Raw genomic sequence first — 13,828 nt, forward strand, 5'->3', positions numbered from 1 at the left:
ACCCAAACCGAATCTTCGACGAAACAAAGCCCGGAGGAATTGTTGCATGAAGGATAGGACTCGCGGATATTCACTGTGCATTATGAAGGTGTAGTACATGCATGAAAGTCTGATAATTATGAAAATTAGCCCATTTAGAGGAATATTAAATCGTCGTATGCATTCTTATTCCCCTGAAAAAACGTATCCTCTATCTATAACTTTGCAATGAAGTTTCTAATTCGGGCATAATAACCTTTTTTTTTTTAATTGTAAAGATTTGTTTTTACAATTTAAAAAAGATCTTTACAATTAAAAAAAAAAAAAGGTTATTATGCCCGAATTAATTTAATTCGGGCATAATTACCTTTTTTTTTTAAATTGTAAAGATTTTTTTTAAATTGTAAAAACAAATCTTTACAATTTAAAAAAAAAAGGTTATTAAATTGTAGAGATTTGTTTTTAAAACCATATCTTGGCTTCTTATTTAAATGAAATTCACTATTATACAAACATATAAATTACAAATTGTTTAACATGGTGTTTCAATATGTCAACCTTATACAAACATTGTATTTTTGCTTGTGCTTTTTAATCATCATATCATCATCATTTTTTTAAAAGATAGCCTCACCTCTCTTTCTAATTCTTTCTTTAATTTTCTTTCGATATGTCTCAGACATTTGTACAACCCCTACTCATATCTCTGGTATTTGAGAACTACTGAAATTGTTTTGTTATTATATGTTTTCTAAAATATAACAATATACTTTTAAAAAACGAAGAATACAAATGTGCCATCTTTACGTATTCAGATACTTTGCCCGTAGTTTCATGACCGTACTAGACCAAACAATTAGCAATTTTAATATATATAACAGAACATTGGAATTAGATCACATTATCATTGTAATTGACACGTTATCATTTAGTATGGTTGGTTGGAGCGAATACAACACAGAACAAAACAAAGAAACACACAAACATACAAACCAAAACTTGAATGCGGGGTATGCACTATTTGTTAGATAACATTAGTGTGGAATTTGTCAGCGGTGGGATATACTTTTGCCGATTTTCGTCAAAATTTTGAAAAATATGAAGTAAAGGTTTCAGAAATGTTTAGGGTCTCTGATGTGACTCGTGTCATAGTTAGCCTATTCAATATTTGCCTTTTCTCCTTCTGTTTATGGTATCGTTGTCTTTGTGCTTATAATTAATGTTTCTTTTCTTTGATTGAAACTTGTATTCTATGTGTGTTTAAAAAAAAAAAAGTATATTTGATTGGCTTGATGCATTTACTACATACCGGTTAGATTTGCCTGTTAAATGATCTTTATTAGCAATGGTTATTTGCTTTTTTTCCTTCATAAATACCTACTTTTTCTTTTGACTTAATACATGAACAAAAGAACTGACTAAACTTATAATTCATTGCTAAAGGATAGAAAAAGCGCGATGGCGCAATGGAAGAAGGGTGGTTTCGTAACCTGGGGGTCCCGGGTTCAAACCAAGTCAATACGCTCATGTCCTTTGGTAAGGCATTGGTGTCAAAGATGTATCAAAGCTTACTTGATAACGAGTAAAAATCTTCAAATGATTCGTTTATTGAAAACAAATATTGAATGTTGAATATATTGAATATTGTCTAATAGTTTAGAGATGAAAAACAAACAAACAAACAAACCAAACAATCTACATTAAGCATTGAAAATAACAATTGATAGAGCCAACCCGAAACCGGTCATTTGACTAATTCTGTTAGCTACAACACACTGGTGTACTGGTGGGGGTACCCCCCCCCCCCCCAAAAAAAAAAAAAAAAAAAAAAAAAATTAAACCATGACTTATTTTCAATTCCATACAAGTGATTTATAAATAATGGTGATATCACATGATTTTCAACAAAATGTGCGTTTCTTCATTTTTGTTGCAAACTGAGACATTCCCAAGTAGCCAGGAAGAGCATATGTTTTTTTTTTAATAGTAGCTAATGGGCCTTAGTGGCCAGTAACAGTAGTGGAAAATTCCATTTAGAAGCTACTGCGACAAGCACTGCCGGGAGATAACATGCTACCCACCACTCAGGCTGCGCATGCGCAGATAAGCGAACGAACGTTCCATACGTACGTCATGTACATTTATGCTATTCCCCTCCCTCCCCTTTAAAGTGAGAAGGCGGCCTGTTAAACTCGCCAAAGTGCCTAGTTAAGGCCCAGAAGGCGAGAAAGCGAGAAGGCGACTTGTACAATTTACCAATGCGCCTTCGTTAATTCAAGAAAGCGGAAAGACGACTTAAAACTCACGCAGGCAACTCGTCTTCTCGCCTTCTCGTCAAACAAGGTGTCATGGTGAGTTTTTAACAACTTAGTTTCTCACCTTCTTTTTTTAAACGAGCCGCCTTGGCAATTTAAACAAGCCCCCTCCACGCTGCAGATTTAAACTTCTCTTCAATAGCGCCTTCTCAGGGTAGCTCGGTTAAAGCCGGGGTAATAATAGTGCAGCGTTCAGAAAGATAACTAGTAAGCTCTTTTTAATAGTTGTTGTTGTGGTAGTGATGCTGGTGCTAGTTCTCCTTCTTCTTCTTCTTCTTCATTTTCTTCTTCTTCTACTTCTTTTCTTCTTCTTCTACTTCTTTTCTTCTTCTTCTACTTCTTTTCTTATTATTACTATTACTGTTATTGTTATCGTTATTCTTACTGATATTATTGTTATTAATATCAGTATTACCAATATTCTTATTATAGTTTTATCATTATTAGTATTAGTAATAGTAGAAGTAGTATTATAAAAATTTAGTATTAATATTTTAAGGATTGACATTATTATCATTATTATTATCGTTATTGTGCTCATTATTTGTATTACAATTATAATTTGTCGTCATCGTCTCAGTAGCATATCTACACATTTGTATTTACTATACTTTTTATTATTTATCATGCTTATATAAAGCAAAAGGGATGTTTGGGAATAATTTGTAAAAAGAAATTTGATAAGGAATCGGTGTCCACTAGCCGAGTCTTAAAAGGTCGTTTAAGAATCGTATAGCCTGTCTGAACACATTTTTGGAAAGACTACAATTCGTGAAAATGAATAATATAACAAAATGTTCAGTTTTACATTTTTATTGATATATGCAACTTATCATCAATTACATCTTTTCAATTTAATTTCCTTAGACTTATATCACATACACCTAAATCTCTTTCGGTTATGTAGGTCACTTTAACGTAAATCCCTTACACTTACAACATCACTCGGAGTTACCTTTCTTACACTTAGTTCACGTACAACTGAGTTCACTTACACTGAGTTTACTTAAACTGAGTTCACTTACACTTAGTTCAATTACAATTACACACTTACACTTACATTTCCTACACTGAGTACACTTACAAAAAAAAAAATCACTTACACTTTACACTTAGTTCACTTACACTTAGTTAAATTACAATTACACACTTACACTTACATTTCCTACACTGAGTACACTTACAAAAAAAAATCACTTACACTTAAATTGCTTACACTTAGTTCACTTACACACTGAGTTAAATTACAATTACGACACTTACACTTACATTTCCTACACTGAGTACACTTACATTTAAATCACTCACACTTAAATTGCTTACACTTGGTTCACTTACGTTTATATTTGTTATACCTGTTTCACTACCATTTAATACATCACTTAAACGTACATTCCTTACATTTCGTCCACTTACATTTACATCACTTACATGTACATTCATTTAATACACTGTGTTCACTTACATTTACAAATTACTTATATTTCTAACACTTACATATACATCACTTATACTTACATTTCCTTCACTTAGTTCACCTAGATGTACATCAATAGCATGTAAATCACTTGCATTTACAACCCTTGCACATAAATCCCCTACTAACCGCTCCAGAGGCATTTAAAATCCTAGCATAGTTTCGAGATGGGTTTGCAATTGGGTTTTATTTAGGTTTAGGGTTCTGGGTATATATTATGTTTTTGCTAGGGTTAAAGCATGGATATAACCTTGTATACGGTAATAGTTCGATGGTTTAAGTTTGGAATTCAGTTAGTGTAGTATATTAATATTGGATTAATAATTATTGTCGTCGGAAGATGTGTTGTATAGGGTAAAATTAATTCATGATGGACAATTACATTTATGTTGAGACAACAAGGCGATGGGCTTCTTTTATAACATCTTCCTCATCAGAATCTTATTTGAAGATATTTGTTTACATGACAAATGGAAAAGTTGTCCGTGCCTATGTCTCAATCCACTGACCAAATTGCCAATTTAAGAATTGCATAGATGTAATGATTCATAGTTTAAAAATTCATAACTTTCTTACTAACGGTCTGATTTATTCAAAATGTGCGCTATTCTGTGTCTCTGACTTGATACTAATAAACTTATCACAAAGGTTAGACTGCCCTGAAAGAATTCCTTTGTACTGCCTTCTCTCCTTCTTTAACTACAATTACAGTAGCATGGGCGTGGCCAACTGGGCGAGGTCACATGTTTGTGGCCTAAACTGACTATCCCACTCGGCAGGATTTGAGCCCCTCGCAAGTCTCAAGAGAGTCCAAGATGGAGCCTAAGATTTGAAGGAGGATCTCTGAGGCCTGACGCAGGACCGTCATACACTGGTTTGAGGAATGGAAGAAAATAAGATGGAGAGACAGTCAGGGGCGTCGTATTTTGAATGGGAGTGTTGGATAAATGTTGACGACAAAATATTCGACATGTAACCCGTTATTAACGAACAAGCAAAAAGCAAGGGTCATCGGACTACCAAATTTGCACACAATGCTTAAAGACCGATCCACATATTTAGTTTGACAACACAGTTTTACAAATATTTCCTTGCTTCCGCAATAGGAATCATTTTTTCTTCTATGCAGACATAAAGGAAATTGGTATTGAAAGTGAGAGGAAATTTGGATTTAATTGATATCAGTTAATGATCATTGTATACGATAGCAAAATGAACTCATAACATATCTGAAAGAAGATCACATTATTTTGAAGCAAAATCATTCGTTTGTCAATGTGCTTTTTTTTAAATTTGAGATTACTATAAGGGTTTATCAAAATATGTAATCAAACTTCAAATTATTATTATGTTCATGGAAAATCCATGTATAATCTCTCTTTTACATGATTTTTTTTCACTTACTATCTTTAAACTACTTATTACCTTTCGCTGATCCCCTTTTCCAGGAAGTGAGCGGCATAGAAGCTTCCGCATAGGCGCTCCGTCCTGACCAGTCCGCAGCTAAATGTGATGACGTAACAAGGAGAAAACACCATAAGTTCATTCTCATATTGACGAAAACATGTAAAGTAATAAATGTGCTACTGTACTGTGCGAGCAAGCCTAAATTCGATAACTGCGGAATAAATTCATGTAAAGCGCTTATAAACGTATATATATTAAGAATATCGTTTTCATTGTAAGATGTGCAATATGCTTTTCTTCCTTGTTTCTGTCTCAGGCATGTTAACCATTTGATTGAAAACCTTTATGTAAAGATCTGCAAGGAGTTGATTTATAACTCAAACTAGTGAGTACAGCGTAATTAAATGTAATTACTAATCACCAACGAAAACTATAACAAGATATGACGATTGGTTTTGGAAGAATTACAAAAAGAATTACAAGCTATCGGTGCTATCTATACACAGAGTTTGCCAAATTGGTTTCACTTGGTCACAATGTAATATATATTTTATTATCGTATGCCTCCTCAACAAAGCAGATTTTGCCATATTGTGTCCAGCTCGAACGGGCCGGGTTGGCCGAACTCTAGTCAATGGCCCGGCAATCTATCACTTTAAAGCGCCCTCTGTCGTTACTTACCAGTGTGGCGTTCGAGGAGTCGATCGCGATTCCCAGTTTGCACAGCTCACACTTCAGCTGTAAAAGAAATGAATTCGGTGGTTTAATTACCGTATAAGCTTACGTTATTGAGCAGGTTTTTGTCTTTCTAGAGGTTACGTCAAAGATTTGTTGTATCCTTGCAAAATATACGTCAATATTTCGATGAAGGCTACGATTTACATACCTTCCAAAGTGATTCATATAAACACGATCGCAAAGACTTTCGAAAAATCAATTCAAGGGCAGTCCAAAAATCCTATTAAATATCATGTTCGGAGTACATAATACGTCATTCATACAAATATCGTCTTCGGACATTTCAACAGGAGAATCGTATGCAATCGTATTCGATTCAGCTGCGATCCGATTTTATAATATTAAATAGCAACATCAGATATGGAAAGTTAAGCAAACATAATACATACATACATACATATGGATATTTATATAGCGCCTTTACAAGAACATGCTCAAGGCGCTTTACATTTTAAAATAAAAATAGAATAGTTATATACTCTCCAAGTGCATTATACTCTCAAAAATAACAATTACAAAGAAAACAAATAAATATTTGTTTTTAAATTTCTCTTAAAGTAATCTTCTTGTATTAGTTTCTGAATAATGATATCAATACTAAAAAATGTAATGTCGTGCTTCGTAAACCTTTAAGTCGGAGTAAATTTCAAATTTGCTACAAATTGTATTTAAAACTTGCATCACTGGTCTGATGTTAGTATTACTCAGAGCTGATTTGTATTTTCTTCCTACCAAAAAGATTGCAATATGCAGAAAATCCGAATTTACGAATCATTATGCAATTTCCGAATCGTGACCATTATTATTTTTGTTAACGTATTTAGCTATTCATATCAAATGCTCTTTCGAATTACTCTCAAATCGGATCGCAGTCACATGGTATGCGGTGTGCTTTAATGGACGCCAATTTTCAGGTTTTAACCTGAAATAAGACACGAGTCTTGATTTGCAAATGAACTTTCATTTTTCCTTCAAATGAGGAAATGATTTCGACAAGTGATTTGGTCTTCATTCTACACAAAATAAAGCATGCAATGAGAAATGAAGAAGAAAAAAAGGTAGTCTCTTACACTCGATGCGGCCTGCTTCATGTATGCGTCTGTTTCCTCAGGCAGGTTAGAGGAAGGATTGAGGGTTGGGTTCATGTACTCGAAAGGATTGTCCTCCTCTTCTCCATAGATACCTGTATATCAATACGCAAATTAGAAAAAAAATAATCTAAGATTTTGCGACAACATTCAAGATATATTTCAACAGGATGTAACGACAAAAAAAAAAGCATAAATGTTTAAAATGCTATCTTACACCTTTATTTTAACGCCCCTGGTTAAACATTTTGAAAAACCCCTCTGGGGGTATGATTGTTATCTTGTATTGATTGGGTTAAAAACTATTTTCAGGTAATCATTGATTAGACTAGACGTATTATTGTTTTCTCTTATAGGATTGCTGCTATAAACTTACGTGACCCCCCCCCCCCCCCTGGGACATCTCTGTAGACCGATAGGCCAACAGACCGATTTTCCACGAGACCCATGAGCTTTGAGACCGACAGCCCACGAGATTGATACTGACGGTCTAGTAAACTCGAATTGAAATCTCCCACCCCTGGACACCCCTCCCCTTTTCGCGGGCATACTCGTCCACAATCTGGCAAAGATCTCCCGCTACTTGTTGCGAGCCGAAGATGGCGTTCTCCCCGAATTTCTCCGCCCGGCGAAATTGGATCACGCTGTCTCCGGCTTGCAGCAGGTAGAGATGGGAAAATATGGATGGTGAAATTAAAGAAAACCAGCCAGATTCTGGACTACGACATGAATGTCCTCTGATTTATCGCTTTTGACAGAATTACACCGGCCAAAACAAGGAATCTCGAGTGACGTCATGCAATAACTGCACTGTGTATCATCCGAAGGATTGATAAGCCTATTTTAATAATGTACATAGCAGGTTTGACCGGGACGATACATCCCCAGTACCGTGTGAGTCAAAAAACAGTTTACACCTAGAAAATTGCTAATTATTTAAAAAATCATCTTTGAACAGTAAATTATTATACATGAAAGAGCGTTTTATTCTAAATCATTATGTATCATTTTTGTGTGGTATGTGTTCACGCTTGGATGAACAGTAGGCATTGTTTGCGAGAGTGCAAAAATCGACTTGCGCCAAAGTGATGCCTACAGCATGTATTATGTTGGGATTAAAGTGAGAGAGTGAATTGAATGTATCAAATGAGATGCATGTTTTTAGCAGAAACAAAGTCACACACACACACACACACGCACGCGCACAAATGTTTATTGATATTTGATATTCGATATTTGATGTGTGTGGCATGATTAATTTTGTTAGGGATGTCATTTGGATCTGCAGTGACCGAATTAATACCTAAATCCCAATTGTTTTATTCACCATCACATAAGCGACTTTGGCGCAAGTCGATGTTTGCAATCTCGCAAACAATGACTCATGTTCATCCAAGCGTGAACACATTAATGATTCGGGATAAAACATTATTTCATAAGATGTTTAATAATTTACTGTTCATAGATGATTTGTAAAATAATTACCAGTTTTCTAGGTGTAAACTTTTTTTTGACTCACACTGTAGTGGTCCAGCGAAGCAAAGGCGCACAGAGTTTCCCAGCTAGGAAGTATTACGTCTTGACTACTTCGACCGATCAAACTAAAGAACCAGACTTTATGCGTCAGGAACTTTTTTTACAGTTTTATTTTTCCACTTTAGTTAAACATTAGGCCTACTGTTACATAATATATTGCTGATTAACATTAACAGTTCTTTTTCGGGGGGGGGGGGGGGGAGGGGGTAGTATTGGCAGCATTATCCCTACTTAAAGGTACTATGTCCCTTTTGCAGCCAACCTCAAATGCTGTAGAACTTTGCAGGAATAATGAATATGTCATGTATGTCCTATCTGTGAAATTTAAACGTTAGTAGTGTCCTCATATTCAAATTATGCAAGGAAACCCGTTTACTTGCTAGACTTCACTGTCAGACACTATTGGGTGACTGACTGGTTTTTTTCTTCTTTGGTAAAACAGACATGAAAAGACTTGTAAAGGGTACATGAGCATTTGTCTACATCAATAACCCACTTCTTGTGATGGCCAAGATTAAACTGATTGAATCTTTGCGCAGCATAAAACGGATGACCATTCGGTACAATTATCTGAAAATCAAGACTATTACTTTTGAGCTCTATAGCTCGATTTGACAACTAATATTCGTTATTTTCCCACTCGAAGACATTTTCAAGCCCCCATTTTTTTAGGGAAGTTCTAAATTAGTATTATCTTTCAAATGCAGTTGGAATTTAACTTTTTCATTTTTTTGGCCTGCAAATGGGACATAGTACCTTTAACTATAGCCTATATTCATCCCTGAAATACTGATCCCTTTGTGTTTATTATTGGTATTGAAATTGTATATTAATTTCTTCATAAAGCAACGAATTTTTGTGTTAAAAATTACAGCATTGCCTATATGAATCGTATTTGAAACTAAGGAGACAGCAAGTGTTGATGTTCAGATATGTATCTTTGACAAGGAAGTAATCGGAGAAAGAAGATCTACAAGGTAAATTTTTTGCTGAATGTAATGAAACCAACAAACTATGAAAAAAAAAAAACCCTAAAGCACCAGACTAGGCGTAACTAGTCAAATTTAACTGAGCGCCAAAAATACAACCGACAACAAAAACAACATCAACAACAACTCTGGACTACCTACATACCTGCCGTGTACCTCTCTGTGGAGGCAATATCACGTTTCCGTCGGCCGAACACTAATAAAGGTGCCAGAGCGGGCAAGGCTGCATACATCCAAGCAAGGAACGCAACCGCAAAACCACCCGCGACAATGGGGGCAACTTCAGCTGCATCGGCGATTGTAGGGAAAGAGATATCGTCTGATTTAGGTGACATAACTGAGGACATTAAGATTAGCATCTTGCACGTACTAAATATAGAAAATGTAAGTGGAATTTGCTGTTGTAGTTACCTTTTGTGTTATTTGTGTATTCTTAATGTCCTATTGATTTGTAAGATTTTAATTGTGAACAAAAAGTCATCTAATGTCGCCAAAAGTAATGATAACTAAGGAGACGAGGAGGTATGTGCCCAAGCCAAGCCAAGAAAAAAGAAAAGGGCCTGTTTCATGATGCGACCTATTTGTAATTGTTATTGCAAGAACCGTAGGATATTCGATGTTTTCACAAAGCCTTACCTACTCTATCGAGGTTTTGACGATGATTAGATATAGGGACGAGACCTTGTGAGGAAGAACGTGGTGGACTCGGAGGCCTACAGAAGCCTAATTCTTCACATATTGTCTTTGAGGTCTGAGGAAAAATAATGAACAAATATGTTCAAAAGGAAGATTATATTAATGTTGGCAACATGACAATACACATCAACTCATTTTAGTAGTAGTAATAGAAGTGGTAGTATTAGTAGTAGTATAAGTAGTAGAAGTGGTAGTTTGGGTAGCACTAGTATAGTAGTAAAGTAGTAGTAGTACAAGCAGTAGTAGATGTGGAAGTTGTAGTAGTACAAGAAGTAGTAGTAACATGTTCATTATGATTTTGTTTGTAGTAGCAGTTGCAGTGGTATTCTTTTTTCGTAGAAGTAGTAGTTTTTGGAGTAGAAGTGGTATTTGTAGTAGTATGCAGTAGTATCAGAATCAGAAGAAGTAATAATAATACTCAGTTTTTATATTTTCTGTTCCATTATTAACCCGGCTTTAGCTGTGTTGCCATTACGTTGCTCTAGCATTTTAAAGAATTAATTCCTGCCAGTTACCCATTTACATCAGCTAGCTTGAGCGTGGCGAATGTAGATCGATCTCTTGCTAAAGGACATTAGTGCCGCGGCGGGTCTCGAACTGCGGACCTTGTGATCGACAGTCCGGCGACTTAAACACTCGACCACGATACCTCTAGTAGTAGTTATGGTAGTTATAGTAGTATTGATAGTTGTAGTAGTAGTAGTAGTGGTAATGGTAGTGGTGGAAGTAGTAAAGAAGTAGGAACTGTTCACAAAAATAAAGACGAGTATATTCGTTAAAAAGTGCCTTACTTGAGGGTATCTATTATTTAAACATATTGTGGCTTACACCCAGTAAATAAGATCGATTGATAGATCTGTATTGAAAAAAAGTCAGAAAAAAAATCTTGGATCCAGCGGGACTTGAACCTGCATCTACTGCTTGCCGGGCAGCGACTCTACCACCAGGCCATCACTGGTCCATGGCACAGTCAGGATGAACTAGAACAAATACCAAAGCTCTCCTGATTCATTCTGTCTCATTAATATTCATTAGTCCGCCGTAGGACAATAACTTTTATAAATGTAATGCTTCCTGGGAGAAATTTCAATTATTTAAACATATTTGTTGCTTACACCCAGTAAATGAGATCGATTGATCGATCTGCATTGAAGGTATCTATATGTCTGAGCAACACTTGGGCAGTATTTTTTTTTTTTTTTTTTTTTTTTTTTTTTTTTTTTTTTTTTTTTTTTTTTACTTAACTCGATATCTTTAAGATTTTGACTTCATATAAATGTTTATTTTTAATTTTAGGAGAAGCGCAGAGTTATTAACTTACCTGCAGCGCATCGGAAAGCAAATCCTTAGCATCAGCAAAGTCCGAACACATGTCTCTGGCTTGCCTGCTGACTGTATCTTGGCAACGTCTCTGCCAAGATGAACAAATAATTATATGAATGTGATTTTATTTTATTTGCTTTCCGTTTCCGTACAAACGTATACATGACAATATCAATGATAATACTGATGATGATGACGGTGATGATGTTGATAATATGAATAAATATATATGAATATAATAGTTATTTGGTTTTATTTACCAGGGTTAGCCACATAAGCATTACTACTCTTCCTGAATGCCCTGCATTATTTTTATCCCTTTCACCAGGTACCCATAACAACAAATTATTCCATTCTGGACTATTTCTTCATTTCTGGACTGTAAAAAAATACAGAAAATGCTATGAAATCCTTGTTTATTTGATCTTTTATTAACCATCAAGTTACAAATCTCTGTTATTAATTGGTAGAAATAAAGGTAAATGTTCCTTTTTATTTCCTATTTGCAAGAACAAAATAAAAATTCATCTCAACCTCTCTACATGACCATGCATTCACTCTCTTTCCTTGTACCTCATCTTAAAACACAAAGCAATTAAAACAAACCAGAAAAATTGTATTCATACAGGGATGCATTTTATTTTTATTTTATTGTTTAAATCACCAATTGACAGGTAACATATTTACAAATGTCATATTCATTCCTTATCAAAATAATAATGAATAAAAAAGATAATTGACAGGTAACATATTTACAAATGTCATATTCATTCCTTATCAAAATAATAATGAATAAAAAAGATATTACCATTCTACAGGGCACTAAATGGTATAAGCGTTATACCAATCTACAGAGCACTAAATGGTATAAGCGTTATACCAACCTACAGGGCACTAAATGGTATAAGCGTTATACCAATCTACAGGGCACTAAATGGTATAAGCGTTATACCAATCTACAGGGCACTAAATGGTATAAGCGTTATACCAATCTACAGGGCACTAAATGGTATAAGCGTTATACCAACCTACAGGGCACTAAATGGTATAAGCGTTATACCAACCTACAGGGCACTAAATGGTATAAGTGTTATACCAACCTACAGGGCACTAAATGGTATAAGCGTTATACCAACGTACAGGGCACTAAATGGTATAAGCGTTATACCAACCTACAGGGCACTAAATGGTATAAGCGTTATACCAACCTACAGGGCACTAAATGGTATAAGCGTTATACCAATCTAAAGACCACTAAATGGTATAAGCGTTATACCAACGTACAGGGGCGTACACAGGATTTTTTTTAAGATGGGGTTTTAAAATCTGAAAATAGCGCCAAAAATTTTGCAACGACTCAAAATATTTTAAATCATTTTTTTATAAAAATTGACATTTTTTTAAAATTCTAAGTTTTTTTTCTTCCCAAAAATAGGATTAAAAAAAAAAAAAAAAAAATTTGATGCATGATATAAAACAAATATACCCCTCAGCAAATTGTACTATCAGAGTCGCCTCTTGCGCATAGTTTTAACCAGAACCTATCAAGACAGTGTATATTTGTATACTACAGAGCACTAAATGGTATAAGCGTTATACCAATCTACAGAGCACTAAATGGTATAAGCGTTATACCAATCTAAAGACCACTAAATGGTATAAGCGTTATACCAATCTAAAGACCACTAAATGATATAAACGTTATACCAATCTACAGAGCACTAAATGGTATAAGTGTTATACCAACCTACAGGGCACTAAATGGTATAAGCGTTATACCAACCTACAGGGCACTAAATGGTATAAGCATTATACCACTTACAGGGCACTAAATGGTGTAAGCGTTATACCAACCTACAGGGCACTAAATGGTATAAGCATTATACCAACCTACAGCGCACTAAATGGTATAAGCGTTATGTTAACCAACATGCTTTCAGATATCATGTAGAATTCTTGATACAGTAACAAAATTATAAATTCAACCAGTATATATATATCCAGTATATAGTTAAAAAAATCATTGTTTTAAAGCCAAAGTGATATTGATCTACAAAGGACACTATACAGCATAATCAGATTATTATTGAGATTTTAAGCAATTTAGCCTTGTTTTGGCCTGTGATAACACTCATAGATGCTTCAATCATATACTTTTTAACCAAATCCATGACCCCATGATAACACGTTGTATTATCTTTAAAAGCAACCTGTAAACTGACATCACTGATTTTCGCTAATGTTTTTCTTTCTGTAGAAATATACATTCCAAGTATCTTC

The 13,828-nt window shown here is 34.8% G+C and overlaps 1 protein-coding gene across 1 annotated transcript; it reads right to left on the reverse strand.

The window, feature by feature from the left end:
- Window positions 1–3,467: 3,467 nt before the first annotated feature.
- Window positions 3,468–11,671, reverse strand: LOC105445090. Its single transcript, XM_030979646.1, has 7 exons — window positions 11,547–11,671; window positions 10,166–10,280; window positions 9,675–9,815; window positions 6,987–7,099; window positions 5,860–5,916; window positions 5,197–5,274; window positions 3,468–4,642 (listed from the first exon to the last, which is right to left on the reverse strand). The coding sequence occupies exons 1-7, from the start codon at window positions 11,595–11,597 to the stop codon at window positions 4,535–4,537; spliced, it is 663 nt and encodes a 220-aa protein (XP_030835506.1). The 5' UTR covers window positions 11,598–11,671; the 3' UTR covers window positions 3,468–4,534.
- Window positions 11,672–13,828: the final 2,157 nt, after the last annotated feature.

This window comes from Strongylocentrotus purpuratus, unplaced genomic scaffold (genome assembly GCF_000002235.5).
Source record: "Strongylocentrotus purpuratus isolate Spur 01 unplaced genomic scaffold, Spur_5.0 spur5_scaffold_10, whole genome shotgun sequence".
Classification (NCBI taxonomy): domain Eukaryota; kingdom Metazoa; phylum Echinodermata; class Echinoidea; order Camarodonta; family Strongylocentrotidae; genus Strongylocentrotus; species Strongylocentrotus purpuratus.